The sequence below is a fragment of the Diceros bicornis genome, chromosome 1 (genome assembly GCF_020826845.1).
Source record: "Diceros bicornis minor isolate mBicDic1 chromosome 1, mDicBic1.mat.cur, whole genome shotgun sequence".
Lineage (NCBI taxonomy): Eukaryota > Metazoa > Chordata > Mammalia > Perissodactyla > Rhinocerotidae > Diceros > Diceros bicornis.
The window spans coordinates 87,794,437-87,814,946 of NC_080740.1; the positions used below are offsets into that span (position 1 = coordinate 87,794,437).

Below are 20,510 nucleotides of genomic sequence, written 5' to 3' on the forward strand. Positions count from 1 at the left end.
CCAGTGGTAATCCAGGTCAAGATACTGCAGGGGAGGGGAGGAACAGACCAGAAAAGAGATGGCCCAGGCTCTCCTGTGCAGGAAGAATGAGACCCCTACTTTTGTCGTGACCCATTACGCAAGAAGTAAAGAGATGTTCCTGGGGCCTGGGCTCTGGGCAGCAGGAAGGGACAGTTAAGGGCTGGAACCTGATGCCTCCCTTTAAGGCACAGGGTCTCTAGTAAAGCATAGCCACTGCATGCCAAGCTCTGAAAAATAAGATCCACAATGCCTGTCCTTTAGGGGGACAGTGAGGGGAGCTGGGTCGGAAGTCCCCAAGACCACCCCCAGGTCGATGACTCACTAGAGGGACTCACAGGACTCAGCATACAGCTGTACTCGCGGCTATGTTTATTACAGTGGAAGAATACAACACACACTCAGAAGAGGAGAGATGTGCATGGGGCAAAGTCCAGAGGAGACCAGGCATGAGCCTTCAGAGTCCTTTCCTAGTGGAGGCGCACGGGACACACTGAATTCTCCCGGCAATGAGTTGTGACAACAGGAGTGAAATGCTGTCTACCAGGGAACTCACGAGAGACTCGGGAACCAGGGTCTTTACAGGGGGCTGGTCATGTAGGCACCCCCTGCCTAGCATGTACCCAAGCTCCAGACTCCCAGGAAGAAGGCAGGTGCTCAGCATAAACCATACTGTTTGTGCAGTTTAGGCACAGCGAGCACTCTTACTAGTTCTGAATGGTGAGAACCCTCCTGTTCCAAGTTCCCAGACTCCAGCCAAGGGCCAATCCTGCAAGCAGACCTTTCCAAGGGGAGCAGGCTCAGGCCCACTACGTTAATTCTTTTCTGTGAAAACTCCTCCAAGTCTCCTCCCAGGGAGGGAGTGTGTTTACATCTGTGTGTCTGTGTGCATGTGTGCAGGGCAGGAGGGGTGGGGAGGGGGAAGACTGGGTGGGGATTCCTTCCTCCTCATGGAGGAGGTAGCAAACTGAGGAGTGGGGCAGACACGCTGCCTCCCCAAGCATGGCTGCCTCCATGCGGAGGAGCTCCTGCCGTGTGTGCTGCTGTGGCGTTGGCAGGCATTATTTCTTACCCTTGCAGTAATTATGGGAAGACGTGGAGTCGCTTCTCCGGCTCAGAAACCCCTGCTGGCATGCCTAGCAGTGCCACACATTGGAACTTGGAGAAGATGGTTTCTAATTTTCCAAACCAATTTTGCTGACCTAATTCTTTTGCGTTTTATCAACTCCTCTGCCAAGAAAGGGGACTGAGGAATGAAAGTAGCTTAATGGAACAGGCTATTTGGGCTGCAGGGCTGGCGTCTCCATGGAGATGCAGATGCGGGCTGCGTCTAGATGCTGTTGGCTGGGAGGCAGTGAGACAGCTGAGCACCTCCGACAGCAGCTGGGACGTGTATGGACGGTTCTCTGGGTGGAGACGACCGGCCCTGCTCTGGGGCCTGGCTCTGGGCTTGGCTGAAGCAAAAGAAAATGGATGTGAGTCCTTCAAAACACACTCATGTGCTCCTTGTGCCGGGCCCAGGCCGAGAGCTGGGCAGGAGGCCACCAAGGCACAGTCCTTGCCCTGGGGAAGCTCACGGTCTGGTGGGGTCAGCTGACCGGTCAGGAAGTCATGATAACACAGAGCTATATGCGACTGTGACAGGGGCAGAGTGTGTGGGAACCCCAGTGAGGCCTCACTCATGAGGAAAAGATCTGAGAAGACTTTCTGGTCTGTGTGTGAGACACCCTCCAGGCGGAAGGCAGTGGAAAGCCATGCCAGTAGGAGAGAGCCTAGAACTTTCAGGAACTAGGACTGTAGTGTGTGTATGTGTAAATGTGTGTGTCCATGTTTGTCTGCGTGTGTCTGTGTGTCTATGAGTGTATGTGTGCGTGTTTCTGTGTGTTTGTGTATATTTGTGTGTGTCTATGTGTGTATGTCTTTGTGTAGCTCTCTATGTGTCTCTGTGTCTGTATGTATATCTGTGCGTGTGTATGTAGGTCTCTGTGTGTGTTTGTCTTTGTGTGTATGTCTTTGTGTAGGTCTCTGTGTGTCTGTGTGTGAGACTGTGTGTGTGTGAGGGTTCCTAGGGCAGTAGCAATTGGTGATGTGGGCCAGATAAGCAGGGGCCAGAAGATGAACACAGTGCAATGCCGAGGGAGGAAAGTGTGTTTTGATCCAGACAGACCTGGCTTCTAGGTCTTGCTCTACTACTGATGGCCTGGAAAATCCTGACAAATTACCCAACCCCTGCAGTCCTCAGGCTCATCACCTGAAAAGCAGGACTGTCAACAGTACCTGTACTTTGTGGGATGCTGGGTAGGACCGAGTGAGAGAATGTATGTGGAGTGCTGAGTATTTCACAATCAAGGATGTGATTTCCTTGCCCTCTTCTCTTCAGAAGCCAGACAAAGGATTTTGGCCTTTGTCTTGATCTAACTGAAGGCTCCAGGTCACTTGCATCCAAATCTCCTGGACTTGCATGGAAACTGCTGATTTCTGGGTGTTGTGGAAGACCAAGGGAACCCAGAATCTCCAGGTGTAGGACCCAGAACTCTGCATCTGACCAACCTCCTTCAACGGCACTGACGCTCCATAAAGTCATAGACCCCATGTCAGGACATCAAGTCAGCCCCACAGTGGCCCAGATGGGATGTTCAGCCCCACCACAAAATATTCAGAGGGGTAATTTAGGAAGATTCCTTTGGTGGCCAGCAGGGACGATGGATTGGGAGAGGGAGGTAGGAGAGACCCAAGGAGAGATGGCCCACATCAGAGGTGCTTTTCTGCCCCATCAACACGAATCACCAGCAAACCATTTAAATAGTAGGACCCACAGGCCCTCGGAAGCCCAAAGACAGAGGGCACAGCCCTGCCCTTGAGCGGCTGTCAGTTGGTGGGGGAGGACAGGTCACAGGCAATGGCAGCACAGTGGAGCACCCAGTGGTCCTCATGCTGAGGGGATACCTGAACCAAATTCAGCTCTAATGATGCACAGTTCTAACGAGAGCGGTGCTGGGCACCGGAAGCCTTTATCACTCTTGCATTTACGCGGCAGTTTGCCTTTTGCATTACTCATCTTGGTTGTACCTCATGACAGTTTTACGTAGATGAGTGTAATGATTGAGAGCCATTTTGCGGATGGTGAAGTTGAGGCCTTTCTTGGTTCCGGGTGGTCCAGACTTGGTATGTGAGGATGTTCTATGAGATCACAGGAAGTTAGATAGGCCACAAATGGGCAAAATAGGAAGCAGCAGAAGGAATCAAGATTTATGCAGGGATGCATGCAGATAGGAACAAATAGCAAGCATGTAAAAACAGACTTGAGGCCGTGGCAGGATTGTAATGGGTGTTTGTGCTCTTGGATTTCCAGTATTGCTCTGATAATAATGGTGCAATACATTTTTAACAGAAATAAACTCTAGTGTAGTTGTAGATTTATTGGCAGCGTGACATAAGGCTAGGCACTGGGCTTCTAACTTAGACGTGAGTTCAAATTCTCACTCTACCCTCATATGTAAAGTCGTTTCATCTGCCTCTGATAGATCATCTGTAAAATGGGCACACTGATGGTAAGTACCCCACAGAGTCGCGAGGGCATGAAATGATGTAACGCATGTATGCGCTCCACGGATGCTAACTAAGGTCGCTACCATGGGCCAGGCACTACCACATTCTTCCTGACAATAGCCAGTGTGAGGTAGCCATCAGTGTCATCCTCATTTTAGAAAGAAGTCAGCCAAGGACTCCAAAGGGCAAGCAACTTGCATAAGGTCACACAGCAAGTAAGTGGCAGAGCTGGGCTATCAGTCTAGACAATCTGCTTCCAAAAGCTCTACTCCATTCACTGCTTGGTGCTAGGGAGAGGGCTAGGGAAACGAGGGTGTCGTCCAGGCAGAATTTGTGGATGCTGTGATCCCCTCACCCTCTCCACTCAAGCCCTGCTGTCAGGATCCTTGGGGCCGTGCCAGGAGCAAGGTGCCAGGTGGCCTAATTCTGTCTCAGGAGTTTCCAGCTGTCTCATATGAAAGACAAATGTCTGTCGGGCAGCTCTGTTTCTATCTCACCACAAAGTTTAATTTCCCTGATGTGAGTGGTTCTACTGCTCTGAGGTTTCCAGGGTTTGCATTCTTCATAAAAAGGGGCGGTTTATTGGGTATTGTGGTGCCGAGATGCTGCAGGGTGTGAATGGTAATGAAGTTCGTGCTTCCTGGCATGATAAGGGTCCTGGATCAGGGGCCTGACCCGGCAGACAGGGGGAGGAGTTTTGTTTTTCTCCTCTCTCTTCCTAGCTTAGGGGGTTTCCACATCTGCGGTGAGGTGTCCTCCTAGAATAAATTTACAGTGTGCATTGTCTTGCTTCATTGTGCTATTGTAAGCAAATGCAGCTGCAGGACCGAGAAATATTTATCAAAAGGCCAGTTAAGGTGGTGGTTAGGAGTAAGGGCTTTAGTATCAGATATTCCAGATTCAGATCAGGCTCTGCTACTGCATAACCATGTGGCCTCAGAGAAGTTACTCTGTGCCTCAGTTTGCATAGCTGTAAAATGGGGGTAATAATTGGGCTTACATTGAGGGCTATCATGATGTTGAAGGAGATAATACTTAAAAAGCACTTGACACAGCACATTCTTGAACAGTCAATAAGTGATGGCCATTATCGGGTAAGCCCCCAGGCGAGGACAACACTGGGCAATTTACAGGCATCATCTCATTTAATCCTCACACTAATCTTGTGGGGTGGGACTTTTGTCCTCATTTAGCAGGTGAGGAGACAGGGCCTCAGAGAGGTGAAGCGTCTTGCCCAAGGTCACACAACTCATCAGAGGCAGAAGCAGGATGGGAACTCTCCTGGGACCAGGCCACAGCTATTGCAGAAAACTTCATGGACATTGCCTAGAATGGAAGGTCCAGTTCTCCCAGCCATCAGAGAGAAGCTTCTTGTCTTTTAGGGGCATGGCAGGCACACAAGGAGATTGCTTCAAGGGCAAATAATAATTCTTCCAGCATGAGACAAACTACTTCAGACGACCCAGTGCAGTGATTTTATCCAGTCACTTTGTCAGGCTTTGAAACACTTAAGAGGGGCCCTGAAAGTTCACTATGGGTAATGCTTTGTGCCAAAAATGAGGAAAGGGGTGTGGGATGGGGAACGTGGCATATGCATTAGCATCTTTCCTACTCTGCGCCGAGTCATGAACTGGTAGCTGGGACCACAGAGACAAGCAAGGTATGGCCCCTGCCCTCATGACACACACAACAGAAGGGACAATCACGATACAGGGGGCTGAGTGTTAAGTGGTGGAGGGAAAAAAGCATGGTGAGAACATAAGTAGGCAAGGGAAGGCTTCCCAGCGGAGGTGACATGTCCTGAGTTGGGTTTTAAAGCATGACTAGGAGTTTACTAAGGGAGGTAGGGCTGAAAAGATACACAAGAGCAATACATGCTGAGAAAATGGCAGTCTTCCTGAGTGGTTGGAGCTTTTGGAGTACATGCTGAGAAGCATGGCAGAGGCTGTGGGGAAATGGGGGCGCTCACATTTGTAGCACATACGCCAGGCACCGTGGGAGGGCATTGTGTTAATTTCCTGGGGATGCCATAACAAATTACCAGAAATCATGTGGTTTAACGCAACAGAAATTTATTCTCTCACAGGTTTGGAGACCAGAAGTCCAAAATCAAGGTGCTGGCAGGACCACCTTCCCTCTGAAGGCTCTAGGAAAGGATCCTTCCTTGCCTCTTTCAGCTTCTGGGGGCTCCAGGTGCCCCCTGGCTCGTAACTGCGTCACTCCCATCTGTCTCCCTATTCAAACAGCCTTCTCTGGTCCCCCTCTGCACGTCTCAGAGGGGCACTCATCCTTGGACTCAGGGCCCACTTCCATAACCCAGGATGATTTCATCTCAAGATCCTTAACTTAATTACATCTACAAACACCCCTTTTCCGAATAGGTCATACTTACATGTTCCAGAGATTTGGACATGGACATATGTTTTGGGAGGCCACCATTTGACTACTCCAGAGTCATGCATTATCTGATTTAATCCTCAGAGCTCTGAGAGGCAGACACTGTTATTGTTTCCTTTTTACAGAAGAGGAAACTCAGTCAAAGAGATTAAAGGTAACTTTATGAGAGCAGGGACCTCTCTTGTCTTCCTCAGCACTGTATGCCCAATGTGTAGAATTCTCTGGCACACTGTAGGTGCTTGGTTAATATTTAGTGAATAAATGCTTTATGAGGAGTATACCATAGGCTAAGAGCCCAGGCTATACTTCATAGAGTTACATTCCTGACTGTATTAATTAGCTGTGTGACCCTGAGAAAATTAGGTAACCTCTCTGTGCCTTGTTTCCTCATCTAAAAACTGAAGATGTACCTACCTTGTAGGGCTGTTGTGAGGTTTACAAGAATAAATCCATGCACAGTGCTGAGCACAGTGCCTGGCACATAATCAGTGCTTACTAAATGGAAGTGTGAAGTATTATTCCATACCGCCTCTTGAGAGGAGAAGCAGACAGGTGGTGGTGAATGACAGTGCACTGGGAAAAGGGCCTTAAGGAGCTGGGAGTAGATAGGGGAGGGGCTAAATATTGTCTGAAGACTGCTGGGGAAGACTTCAGGGAAGAGGAGATACTCAAACTGTGTCTAGGATGAGCAGGGACGTGATGGACTGGGAGGTGGAAGCTGGCGTTCCGGGCAGAGGGAGCAGCAGGTGCAAAAGTAAAGGTGGGGGAAAGAGGGTGCCTTCAGGCAGTGAGTGGAAGGGGTTGAGACGGAAGGGGGAAGTTGAGGTTAAATTGGGAAGAGCCAGGCTGGCTCCGTGGCTTAGCGGTTAAGCGCACACGCTCCGCTGCTGGCGGCCCAGGTTCGGATCCCGGGCGCGCACCAACGCACCGCTTGTCCGGCCATGCTGAGGTCGCGTCCCACATACAGCAACTAGAAGGATGTACAGCTATGACACACAACTATCTACTGGGGCTTTGGGGGAAAAAATAAATACATAAAATTAAAAAAAAAAAAAATTGGGAAGGGCCGTGTCTGCGTTGCTAGGGAGTTCAGACTCGATCCTGTCGGTGTGACGGCTCAATCATCAGGGAAGCAGTGTGACCAGGCTGGCTTGTTACGAAGTCTAGGGTGGCCTGGAAGCTGAGATGCTGGAGGCCGGGGGAGCAGGGAGGAGGCTGCTGCATCCAGGGGTGAGGTGATCGTGATCCTAACCCGGGAAGTTATGATGAAGATGGTGGAGAGTTGAATAAGCTATGCCGGAGGCAGAAGCTACCAGAGCAGTTGGCTGACTGGAGTCAGGGCCCGAGGAGAGAAGTGGAGGCAGGATGGCTGCAGGAGAGCAAGCTCCAGAGGCAGGTGGGCAGAGCTGCCTCCCACCATGGCTGAGAGGAAGACGCCGATGCTGGTTCTGGATGATGAGTTCAAGGTGCCCTTGAGGTGCCTCGGAGCATCATCTGGCCCTATCCTTACTAGCTGTGGGACCTTAGGCAAGTCACCTAACCTCTCACAATCTCAGTTTCTCCATGAGCAAAATGGGGATAATAATTCTACTTCCATCATAGGATTGTGATAATATTAGTACACAGTAAGTTCCCAAGAACTCTTAACATCTCTTATTACTTTTACTATTCCTACTACTATTATTATCACATGGAGGTATGGATCCTGGAGGGTGGTCATCATGACTCCAGGCTCAGCATGGCTTTGCCAGAGCTGCTAGCTGCAAACTGTCAGTTCTTCCTCTGTTCTTCTAACCTGTGCTCAAAAGCTGGAGGAGAAGTCTTGGGCAGGTCTTTGCTGATGCTACCCCAAACCTGGATTCATTCTAAGGTTAAGGGGCTCTTGTTTGAGTGTGTGTGTGGGTTGGTGGTGGACGGGGTTGAGAATAGGGGATGGAAAGGAACAGAAGGCCACGTGTGGGTATTTCACTGCTCCCTCCCCCAGGAACACAGAGGGGTTTGGACCAGGTTGTATGTGGGTCTGCTTCTGTGTGTCTGGGGGAGGGTGTGTGTGTGTGTGTGTGCGCCTGCGGTCCTAATTCAATTCAACATTTCGGTTCAGAAGTGTTTACTGGTCTGCACTCTGTAGGAGCCACGCTGCTGGGCACGGGGCAAAGGATGAGATGTGCTCGCTGCCCGAGGCAGGCCCAGCAGGGGAGGCTCAGAGTGTCAAGAGGTGATGACGACCCCCAAGCAGGCCTCAGGGACAGAGCAGGGAGGGGACCTCAGGGCTGGACAGAATGGAGACGTTCTCTCTGACGAGGAAGCACACGCGGGCCTTCGAGGCCCGGGTCAAGGCTTGGAGACACACAAGGGCAGGAGCTCTCAGCAGGCTGAGGGTGGCTCGAGGGGAACGTGTGAGCCAGGCCATGGTGGCCTGGGGGCTGGAGGGTGGCAGAAGGAGGCCAAGCTGAGTGGGACAGTACCCTGAAAGCACCGGGGTGGACACTGTAGGAAGTGCCTCCCATGCGCAGGACAAAGGCCATCGATCCTGGTCTCCAAAGCCCTGTAGGGCCTGACCTCAGCGCTCTCTCCCCCGGGCCCCTCCGGCTCAGGCAGACTGCTCCTTCCGGGCCCCTTGGGACCCTGAGCTCCTCTCCTTAGGGTCTTTGGGCTTGCCGGCTGCCTCAGCCTGGAATGCTCTGGCCGAGGGTCTGCTTGTGGGGGCTCCTGCTCCTGCCCTCCCACCGCATCCACGTGCTCCCCTCACATGCGCTGGCCCAGACCCTGCTCAGGTCTTGTTTCATAATTATTTGATGATGTGCTTGCTCAGCGTCTGACTCTGTCCCTGCCGTAAGCTCCTGAGGCTGTGACTGTGTGGGCGTCTGGCTCACAGTGGGCCCTTTCATGCACCTGCGCTGAGTGAAGGAATGGACGCTTGTGTGAGCGGGGAGCCGGGAGCCTGGAGCAGGGACGGTATTTCCTGTGGTGAAGATCACATCTCTAATGAACACTCCAATCTAGCCCCGGAGAACTGACAAGTAGTTTGTTTCTAGTCTCAGGACGTTACATTCAAGAGGGGAAACCAAGAGCTTTAGAGTGTCTCTGAGCTCTGGTGTTATATAAACCGAGTCAATCCATCCTGATGTACAGCCAGGCCTTCCTGTTCACAGGTGCTCTGTGGGGAGGTGGGGTCTCTCTCTCGGGTCCTCTGAGGTCACCTGAGGTCCTCTGAGTTGTGCTCCATCAGAAGCTTTGCTGCAGTGACCCAGCACCAGGGCCTCTGACTTCTGCGAGTCCACTGGAAAGGGAGAGGCCAGCTGCGATACCTGCGATACTCCATGGAGATCCGCCTTCGGGAAAAATCTCACCCTGGAACCAAATCAGAACCCTTGACCTCCCCACCCCACCCCAACAACCAACGCTGGCCCAGTCACCAAGGATCCAGACACAGCCCAAACGTTGTCATTTCTCCCCGGTCATCGCCTTCCTCCTTCCCTCTCACATCACTCTGCTCACCTCCTTAGGCCTTCTCAGGCCCATAACCCCTTCTGCCCCACTGCCAGGTCCAGCCCAGCATTTGGGGCACGTCCTGGTGCATCAGCCTCCCCACTGGCCTCCCTGCCTCCACGCTTGCCCCTGCAAACCTGCCTCCAAGTTGCCGCCAGAAACGTTTTTCCACAACATAATTCTGATCCCGTCACTTTCCTGCTTAAAACTTTCAGGGGCTCCCTGTTACTCTGGAGATCAAGTCCATACTTTGGCCTGGTCCTTACTTATCTGTTCTCTTCCCACCTACCCATGGCCCCAGGCCTGTCTCGCCCTCACTTGCATCCTCTGGGCTAGCCTTGCCAAACCATATCATGTTTCCAGAACAGCCCCCGCTTCTGTTCCATGACAGATGCGACCTCCTCTGCTCAGAACCTTCTTCCTCCCCTATCCTGGCCTTCTTCCCTGAAGCCACTTCTTATGTTACCTCTCCTGGGAGGCCTTCCCTGATCCCCCCCAGGCTGGTTGGGTCCAGCAGCCCCCAGTGCTGATGCCCTCACTCATGGTGTCACCCTTTGTGTTCTAAGTGCCGGTGTCCATCTGTCCATTTCTCCCTAGCCCTGTAGGCTGCGAGGCCCCCAAGGGAGGGCTTGTGCTCCATTCACAGCCCTGTACACTCTGACCTCTACAGGCTCTTAAGGAATGACCGGCCTTGAGTTGCAGAAGTTACCAAGATTCAGGATAAGGAGGCAAACCAAGGGAAGTTAAACGCCTAAAATGGCCTCTGCTCACCTTCATTCCCGGGTTATGGACCATGTGGCACCGCCTGATACCAGTCAGCCTTGCTTAGCAGAATCCCTCGGGGGGGGCTGCAGCCCTGGTGTCCCACTCCGCATCAGACCCTTGACTCTGACAGCCACATAGGGCACTCCGTCCAGCGGCTACACATGGCAGCCCCCAGAGATTCTGATATAGGTGGTCTGGGGCAGGGCCAGAGCATCGGGGGCATTTACAGTGCCACCCGCCTGGTATCCTGTGAGTGTGCAACCAGCTTGAGGACTGCGCGTGTGCAGTCATACTGGCGTAGTGGTTCTCACTCCCAGTCGCACATTATAATCCCCTGCAGAGTTTATAAAAATACACATGTCCTGGACCCACCATCCCTGACCAGTAAATTAGAATCCACGGGGGTGGTGGCAATCTAGGCATCAGCACTGAATCCTTGAAGATCCTGCCTCCCTTGCTCCTTCCCTCCCTCCCTCTCCCTTTCCCAGAAACATTTGCTGTGCTCGCCCTGTCAAGCTCTGGGAGCACTGCGGTGAATCAGACCCTGCCCCTCCTAGGTGGGGGACGTTAACTCAGGGCAGTTAGAAAGGGGAAGAGCCCCCCACAAGGGGGACCTGTCCGTGGACAGGCCTGCTGGGCCCTGCTCCAGCTCCCAGAGCCTCGGCCTCTTCACCAGCCTGCTGTTGACCCGGGAAGCGCCCAGCCCTGTCTGCGGACGCCTGTGCTCGGAGGTCTTGTCCTGCTCCTGAGTCTGCCCAGAGGCCTGGGTCTCTGCTCAGTCAGGGGTGGGATGGCATGTGGTCGTTAGGAAGGGGGCATCTGGCTGGTGGTGGTGCAGGGTGGGCTGGGGCTCTGCTCTCTCCTTTGCACAGGGGAGGTCTGCAGCCACACCTTTGTCTGTGGATGAACCTGGGAGCATGTTTGTGTCCCATTCTGGTGGGCGGCTCTGGTGAAGGGATGCTAACAGGAGTTTAAGGTCCCTTTGACAGAAACAATCAGCCTGAGCTCCGGGCATTTTTAAAAAAATTGAGGTAAAAATTCATATAACAAAATTAACTACTTTAAAGTGAAAAATTCAGTGGCATTTAGTACATTTGCAATGTTGTGCAACTATCACCTCTATTTAGTTCCAAAATGTCCTCATCACCCTGAAAGGAAACTCTGTTCCCATCAGCAGTCCCTCCCATTCCCCCTGCCCCAGCCCCTGGCAACCACCAATCTGCATTCTTTCTCTACGGATATTTCACATAAATGGAATCAGACAATATATTGCCTTCTGTGTCTGGCTTCTTTCATGTAGCATAATGTTTTCGAGGTCCTTCCACATTTGTAGCATCTACCAGTATTTCATTCCTTTTTATGGCTGAATAATATTCTATTATATGCATAGACCACAATTGGTTTATCCATTCATCAGTTGATGGACATTTGGGCTGTTTTCACCTTTTGGCTATCGGGAAATCTGGACATTGAAAATTCTTTACATCTATACTCCAACATTGGCTGACCAGGTGTTCCTAGGTCTTCAGCATTGGGTGGTGGTCTTGGGTGGCCCCTTCCCCTGTTCTAATCAAACACAATCTTCAGGGGCGCTAAGGGGGCATATGTGTCTTTGGGGTGTCTCTTACTCCAAGTTCCCGCCTCCACTGGCATCTGTCTCTCCACGTCTTGCTGGGTGATTCCAGTCCGATCTCTGCACCATCTCACCCCACACCATCACCACCCCAGTCCTGGGCAGGAGGCCCATGAGTATGCAACAGGCTGCAGCTGAGGGTTCAGGGGGCAGGTGGAGGGCGTGGACAATGCACTGTGTCGACAGTAGTTGAGAACTGAATTTCACTTGTCACCTTCTAAAAGGAAAAAACACTTTTTCTCTATACTCTCACAATACGTCTGACACCAAATGTGTGGGGATTTTTCCACACCAAGTGATTCTCCAATTCTGAGTGGACGCTGACTGGATGTCCTACAATTTAACTCAACTCTGACACCATCTGCCCGGATTTAGTGCAGACCCACAGGTTAAGGGCTCAGTCCCCCAGACCACCCCCACTTCAGATGCGAGTCACAAGGCCAAGGTTGTCATCTGTACTTCTGACGGACTGGCTATAAGTTGGGGGCTCCTACAACCTCCTTCCCAGGTTCAGTAATTTGCTAGAATGGTTCACAGAACTCAGGAAAGTTACTTATTAGAAAGGAAGTTAAAGGATACAAAGGCATAGCCAGAGGAGGCGATACATAGGGCGAGGTCTGGAAGGGTCCTGAGCGCGGGAGCTTCTGTCCCCGTGGAGTTTGGGGCGCAGATGTGTTCTTGTTCACCAACCTAGAAGCTCTCTGAACCCTTTCAGTTAGGGTTCTTTATGGGGGCTCCATTACAGAGACATGACTGGTTAAATCATTGGCCGCTGGTGATTGAACTCAATCTCTAGTCCCTCTCCCCTCCCTGAGGTTAGGGGGGTGGAGCTGAAAGTTCCAACCTTCTAATCACAAGGTTGGTTTCCTTGGCAACCAGCCCCCATCCTTAGGGGCCTTCCAAAAGTCACCTCATTAACATAAACCGAAGTACGATGGAAAGGGGCTTGTTATGAATAGTAAAAGACTCTACCCTCACCTTTGCAGATCTGAGCTATTTCAGGAACTGTTTACAAAACCCCAATATTATAACAAAAGATGCTTCTATCCTGCTCTTATCACTTAGGAAATTACAAGTGTTTTAGGAGCTCTGTGCCAGGAATGGGAACAAGACCAAATATATAAATTTCTTATTATACCACAAGAGCACAGCGTCTTATAACGTCACACACACGCCTGCACAGGGTAGTTCTCATGGTTAGCATCTGCCCACAGGATTCAGACAGACGCCTCCCATATCCATCTTCCTCTTTTCCTTTTCAAATTCCTCCCAGCCAGTATTTAAAGCTGCCGACAGACAAACAACTCTATTTGTTTGGAGCAACGTAGACTTGCATCTCCTCCTGTCCTTACAAACCATGCTCTGGGGTGGGAAGGAGGTGGGATGGGCACCCCCAAGGTTGATTTTATTCTTCTTCTGAATCGAAAGAAACTTTCTCTTGAATTCTGCCGTATTTCTAGGCCAACTGACTCAAAGGGCCACCAGCTTTTAAAAATAATATGAAAAAAAAAAATCTGCTTATAACACAAGATGTCCAGTGTCATGGGGGTTACCCTACCACTTTATACACAGGTGGGATGGGGCCATTGCAAGCCTGGAGGTGCCTCTGAAATTACCCATTGACTCCTTTCTGATAAATTCTGATGGTGCCCCCAGTTTGTCTGGTGTTGCATTATTTCTTTAAAGCTTGCTTGTAGATAACGGTGAGGAGCTAGGCTTTTACTATGAGTGATTTGGAGACCATCAGATGCTTTTGAGAAGAGAAGGGACGTGCCTTGACTTAGATTTTGAAATCACCTCTCTGATTGCCATGTGTTGAATATACCACAGCGGTCAAGGAGGCCACTGATTAGAAGGCTGTCTCCACACTGCAGGTGAGAGGTGATGATAGCTGGGGCCGGGGCAGAGATAATTGAGGGGAAACAAGCAGTCAGATTATGGATGTTTTGAAGGCAGAAATGATAGGTTCTGCTGGTAGATTGGATGTAGGATGTGAGAAAAAGAGAGAGTCAAAGATGACGTCAAGATTTTTGGCCTGAGTGACGGCAAAGGTAGAGTTGGCATTTCCTGAGGAACGGGAAAGCGCGGGTGGAGCAGGTTTGGGGTGGGAGGAGAGAGGAGTTCAGGCTGGGAATGTGTCTAAGGAGCCTACTGGACGTCCAAGTGGAGGTGAAATAAGCAGGTGATAACTATCTGAGATTGGAATTCAGAAATGGCAGCAGGGGTGGTGGTGGCGGAAGATGAAAGCAACGAAAGTGACGGCTTAATGATCCTGCCTCCCCCCACCCCCTGCAGTTAACCGGAAAAGTAAATGGGGGGGAAATCACACGTTGCGCCAAGAAGGAGCTTCAGAGAGTATCCGGCAGAAGGGGGAAACTGAGGCCCAAAGAGAGCACGTAGTTTGCTCAAGGTCACACTGCAAGTTAGTGACAGACCCAAGACAGAGCCAGTTCTTTGGGCTTCTGGCACCTTCTACTCTTTCTACCACACCAGGCTGCCTACCACCTCTGGGATTTGAAGGCTGCACGTGTGGACGGAAGGCAGGCAGGCTGAGACTGAGTGACTCTCAGTTTTGTTTTCCTCCAGGTCACCATCCTCGTCAGCCTGGCCCTAGCTTTCCTTGCCTGCATCGTGTTCCTGGTGGTTTACAAAGCCTTCACCTATGACCACAGCTGCCCAGAGGGATTTGTCTATAAGGTAGGGGTTCTAACAGGTGAGTGGCCCCAGGTCACCATCAACTTCAATTAGAGGGTTTATCAACATCTGCTTTTCATTGATGTCCAAATTCTGGGTATGGCAACCTCCCTGCAGACTGTTTACAATGTACTATGTGTCTGGCAGAGAGTTTTCAAGTTTTCCTGAAGGACTTGGTCTCCAGTAGCAGTGGAGCCTCTCCTCCCTGGTGGTGCTTTGCAGAACCAGGAGTCAGGAGGTGGACTGGCTTCAGACTGCATGCACATCAGCAGTCAGGGAGAGCTTACTCCTGCTTGAGATACACTACTCCATCTCTGGAAAGATCTGCCGTGGTGCAAGTCTTCCTGGTTTGATGGCTGGTTCCTTTTCCCCGCGGTGGCCCTGCAGAGATGTGAAGACAGGGAGCAGGTGCTTCTGAGGTGGTCTACCCTGGTCTTGCAGCTGGGCCTCTTGCCCCTGACCCTGGCTCACTCTGATTGTGCTCCTTCCCTTGAAGAACTGAACTGTCTGCATGACTTCAGGGCGTCTCCTCGCCCCTCTGAGCCTCAGTTTTCTTGCTTGCAAAGTGAGCACTAATAGTGGCTGCCTGCAGGATATTTGGGAGGCCTTAAGGAGAGAATTTAAGTAAAATCAATTGGCAAAGGGCCTGCTAGATGATGGGCTCTCAACAAATATTAGTTGCAATAAAGATAGAATCTAGTTTAGAGCTGAAGCAGCTGATATTAATATTTATGAATTACCCTTTACCGAGTACCTATGATATGTCACTGCCTTTCTTAGACATTTTCATAAACACGACCTCAATTGAGCTGTCCGCCCATTCTGAAAAATAGGTTTTATCGCCGCCCTCATTTTACATCTGAGGAAATAGAGATTAAGAGCGTTTCATTAAGAGAGATTTCCAAGACATCACAGCTGTTATGTTCCAAGGTGAGGGAATCAATGGGGAATGTTCAGGCTTAAAAACACACATCCCTGGGGCCCACTCACGGCACAGTGGTTAAGTTCGTTGCGTTCTGCTTTGGCAGTCCAGGTCCCAGGTTCGGATCCCAGGTGCAGACCTACACCACTTGTCAGCCATGCTGTGTCAGTGACCCACATATAAAGTAGAGGAAGATTGGCAACAGATGTTAGCTCAGGGCTAATCTTCCTCAGCAAAAACAAAAAACAAAAAACACACGTCCTTTGGTTCTGTTACATGATTTCCTAAGATGACATTCTTAGTACTTAGAAGCTGAGGTTCTGAAAGCTTGGCCACAACTATCAACAGGAGACAGTTGAATGAACTATGATATACCCACACAATGGAGCTCTGTGCAGCTGTGAAAATGAGTGGGAAAGGCCAGACATGCACAAGGAATATCTTCTAGGACAATAATGAAAAAAAAAACGTGCTACCTTTGTGTGAGGAAAAGGGAGGTGAGGGATATTTGCTTATATTTTCAGAAAGAAATTCCAGAAGGATAAATTAAAAAACTAAGAAAAATGGTTACTCAGCAGGGAAGAGAGGGAACAGAGTAGAGGGTCAGGGATGAAGAGCAGGCTTCTCTGGATATATCTGGCTATGTATTTGTCCTTGATGTGTGTAAATGTTTGACATACTGAAAAAATAAATACATAAGAAAAAGTAATCCCTGAAAATTAAAAACAAGCTAAACAAAGACTTTAGCTCTATATTAAGTTGGGGACATAAACTTACAAAGAAAATGAGTTTTCCAAATGACTGTAGAACACAGTCTATTGACTGGACACAGTGGAATGTATTCTTTTTTTCCCTGTTCCAACGCTGGATAATACTGGATGGCTGTAGATGGGAGGGAGCAGGAGAGGCCCATCCATACCTTGACTGTGGGCCCTTTGTTGAGGGACCTTGCCTTATTGACTATAGATGGTCCGGAAAGATGAAAACAAGATACAATTTTGTTTCAATGGTCATAAAGGTATGGCCAGTGTTGGTTACGGAGCTGCTGTATTCCTAGTGCCTGGAATAGTGCCTGGCACATCATAAGTGCTTAATAAATTAATACATGTTGGGTTTCTTTGTCTATCCTTTACCTATTTAATTCTTTTTTTCGGAATATATTTTAAAGACACATAGAGCTGCAGAGAAATCTTCAAGTTCCTTCAGTAGACTGTTAATCATAATATTGGTGTTATTTGTGACCATTTGATATCTATTGTAGGATAATGCAAATATACAATTATATCAATGTTGTTAGGAACCAAGACTTTTGATATAAGAGAGAAGAATTATAAGTATAAAATCAAGGAAATAAAATAGACGCAGCCGTTGGCTGTGGGCAATGGCCCAGAGAAGCAGTTGGGGGATGGGTGAATCAGCCAGATAAAGAGGATCTGGTGGGCTACCAACTGTGTCCACCACAGCCGCACAGGCAGTGAGCGGAGGAGGTGGGCCTTGAAGTAGTATCAGTATCAGGTTCGTTTCTTCTGGCTTCAAGTAGGTGGCGGCTTTGATGATGGGGATGGTGATGATGTTGGGGAATGCCTGCTGAGTGCCAGGCGCAGGCCAGGTGCTGTCACCTGCTCTCTGGCTGAGAGCCTGGTGTGGCTGTGGGCCCCAGATGGGGTAGCCACGTTGCAGGGTGAGTTGGAAGCAGTCCGCTGAGCTACCCCTGACTCTGTCTCTTTCTTCCCCAGCACAAGCGCTGTATCCCGGCCTCCCTGGATGCTTACTACTCATCTCAGGACCCCAACTCCAGAAGCCGCTTCTACACGGTCATCAGCCATTACAGTGTGGCCAAGCAGAGCACTGCTCGGGCCATTGGGCCGTGGCTGTCGGCGGCCGCCGTCATCCATGAGCCCAAGCCACCCAAGACCCAGGGCCACTAGAGGCCCAGCCCAGCCAGAGTGGAGGGGGAGGGGGGACCCCCGTTGGCTAAGCCAGCTCCAGTTACAAGACAACACTGTACTCCTGGGATATGGGGGTGGGGGCGGGGCCGGGGTGGGTGGGGGGAACTCACCGAAAATATCGTGCACTGGAGTTGTCTGAATTGATATTTCTTTTCGTCCTTTGGTATTGTTGATCCGTCCCCAGTCAGACTCATGTACAAAGGCATGTTTCGTGTTGATTGTTCCCATGTAAGATATTTTCAAAGCCACTGCTTATTATTTGTTAGGAAAATTTAAAAACAGAAAAAGAAAGAAACAAAGAAAACAACAAAAAAGGATTAAACTGGCTGCATCTGGAAGATATTGAGGGGCAGAGCACACTCCCTAGGCTTCTTAGAGGAGAAATCGTAGCTTCAGTGTGGGCTTCGGAAGGAAGGTACCGAATACGTGAACGAAGCAGGCCCGGGCTCTTTGGTTGGCCGCTGGTCTGCAAGACAACACAGGAAGTCAGGGCCTGCTGAGGTGGAGCGAGGGACTGGTTTTGGCATTAGCAAGCCCAGGACGCACACAACGCAAAGTGGACGGCACCCACCACTGGTGTGTTTTGCAAGGTTAGCACAAACCTGTACGTGTGGGCATCCGAGCCAGAGCCTGGGCCGACCCAGGGGCCTGGGGACGTGGATGGGGTGAGCAGACGCTGAGCAGTGGGCAGACTCTCTTTGTGTTTTTCCTGTGTTTCTGGGTCCACACCTGGACACTGCCCGTGTTGATGCGACGACAGGGGTGGCAAACAGAAGGCAGGAGAGGCTGCAGGAGAGGGAAGGCGAGCACAGGCGTGTAACATTTGGCCAAGCTATAAGCACAGGCAGCCAATTTTTAAATTTTTGTTTGTTGTTTCCCAAAGTGCTAATGACAATAGGAAAATCCATAAGGGTCATAACAGGAACCTCAGGTGACAGCCAGGGAGACCTTAAGACTAGGGCTGCAGCAATGCCAGATCATTCTAAAGGAAGCTGAAAAATGTGACCGTTTCTGCCCGCTCTGTTGTGTTGACAGGGAACGTTCCTCCAAACTCCCCAAGCTGGTTCTAGGAGCTCCTGACCAGGAGGCAGCATCTAGCAGTGACCAGGCCTCCCACTGCCCTGGAACCACATCAGGCTCTCCCACGCCGCTCTCCCACACGTGTTTTGGGGAGGCCCACTCTGTGGGGTGTCGGCTCCAGGTCCAGTGGGGCCAGAACTGGTGGGGAGAGTTGGTTATTTGAAATGTGGCACTGTTTCCCCATGAGGCTTCGACAGGCCATTTAGAGGGCATTTTTTCGTGGCTTGCTATGTTGCCGAAATCATCGTACACAACAGCTGGGTAATTGACTAGCATAGCTCGAACTATCCTGCCAAATGCTATCATCTGACTCCCCCTCCACCCCCATCACCTCGAGTCACCTGTAAATTCATTTGTCATATGAAGCGGAATAACAATGTCCCTAGCAAAACCGCTGAGCGCTTTATAATTTTGTGGTGTATTTTTGTCAGTAGGTAGCAGAGGCTGAAGTATTTTTTGGTGTAATTCTTGAACTTTTCTGACAGGAAACAAATAAAGATAGATGTGTCTGAGAGTCTTGATTTTCCTTTGCAACTTTCTTTAGCTTCTTTCTCTTCTGCTCAGTGAGTCCAGCCAGGAAAATGCTGGGGGTGGGAGTCCCAAGGACATGGTGGGCTCCAGAGGCAGAATGTCCTGTTAGGCTGGAGGTGGAATTGGGCTGTGGGGGCACCTCCATCCTCAGGCGACAGGGCTGGAAATGAGGCTGAGGTCAGAAGCAAGGACCAAGAGCTGTACTGGACTACTTCTCGTGCAGCCCAATGTCCTTCACTCTGTGAGCATCTGCTGAGCACCCACTGAGGGCCAGGCTGTGCTGGGCAAAGGGCATTCAGCGATGAAGGACCCATATTCACTGCCCTGAAGTCTGGAGGCGGAGGCGGACGTAGAGACAGACATCGGCAGAAGAAGAGTCTGAGGGTGCCATTGACAGAATACAAATGGCCAGTAGCCAACAGCTTGAGGAGGAAGATGATGAGCACTGAGTGGGGCCTTTTTCATAATTAGCTCATTTAAGGCTTGTTATAACCTTGGCAGGTAGAAGTTACTGATCCCATCTGACAGATGAAGAGACTGAGGCTCAGAGGGAAGAAGAGGTGCCCTAGGGCTATAGCAGATGAGCTGGAATTTGAACCCAGGTGTGTGTGACTCCTTTGCCCCCCTAGACTGCTTCTGTAAGACCCTGAGCAAGGTTGTAGTTCATTCCTCAGAAAGTCAAGTCAAACTGTCGTAAAAGCGAACTAGCCTATTCCCAGCTGGATCTCGGTGTCAACGGCTGATGTTAAGGATAGCAAACACTTAAATGCCCCTCGCTATGTGCCGTGTACTGAGGGATTTGTGTGTCTTACTTCATATAACCCTCCTGCCAGTTCTGTGAGGTGGACACCCCCATCATCAATGTCCTTGTCGTCATCACCACCCCCATTTTGAGACGAAGCCATAGAGCCCGGAGCCGCACGGCAGCTTGCACAAGGTTGTGCAGTTGGGAAGTGGCCAAGATGTGATTCCAACCCACACATTTTGGTACCAGTGTCTTAACCACTGTGCCATTTGGCAGTGCTGCTCATGTCTGCATTTTGCTTGGTAGTTTATAGTCTGTGTTCACAACTCTTCTCTAACTTACATGGCAAGCCATTTGAGGGAGAGACCAGGATTGACTTTGGGCAGAGCTGGGCGTTGGGGCTCCAAGCTGGTGGCTGCACCAGGAGTTGTGCATGGCTGGCAGGAGGGAGATGGAAGAGAGCAGGGCTCCTGCCCTGTGAGAGGCATAGGGTGCTGCGCCCGGGCCTCAGGCAAGCCTACCTGTGCCCATGAAGCCTTGAATTCCAGCCTCCCTGTAGGGCCCGGTGAGCTCAAGAGGACAGGGCAGGATCTGGGCTGGCTTCCCACTCGCAGAGGCAGGCTGACCCATATGGCCAACGCATAAACACCCATGATTTGTTTCAATTACACAAAGTCAACTGAAGACTTAATGAACACATGTTCAAACATTCTGTCATAAATGGATTTGCCACTCCAT

General features: G+C 50.5%; 1 protein-coding gene across 1 annotated transcript in view; it reads left to right on the forward strand.

The window, feature by feature from the left end:
* The window catches only part of NSG2 (neuronal vesicle trafficking associated 2), a 55,753-nt gene extending 38,358 nt beyond the window's left edge, over nt 1-17,395 (forward strand). Inside the window, exons 3-4 of the mRNA XM_058546329.1 lie at nt 14,438-14,548; nt 17,204-17,395. Of these exons, the coding sequence (XP_058402312.1) occupies nt 14,438-14,548; nt 17,204-17,395 (303 nt within the window). The remainder of the gene's footprint in view (nt 1-14,437; nt 14,549-17,203) is intronic.
* Nucleotides 17,396-20,510: the final 3,115 nt, after the last annotated feature.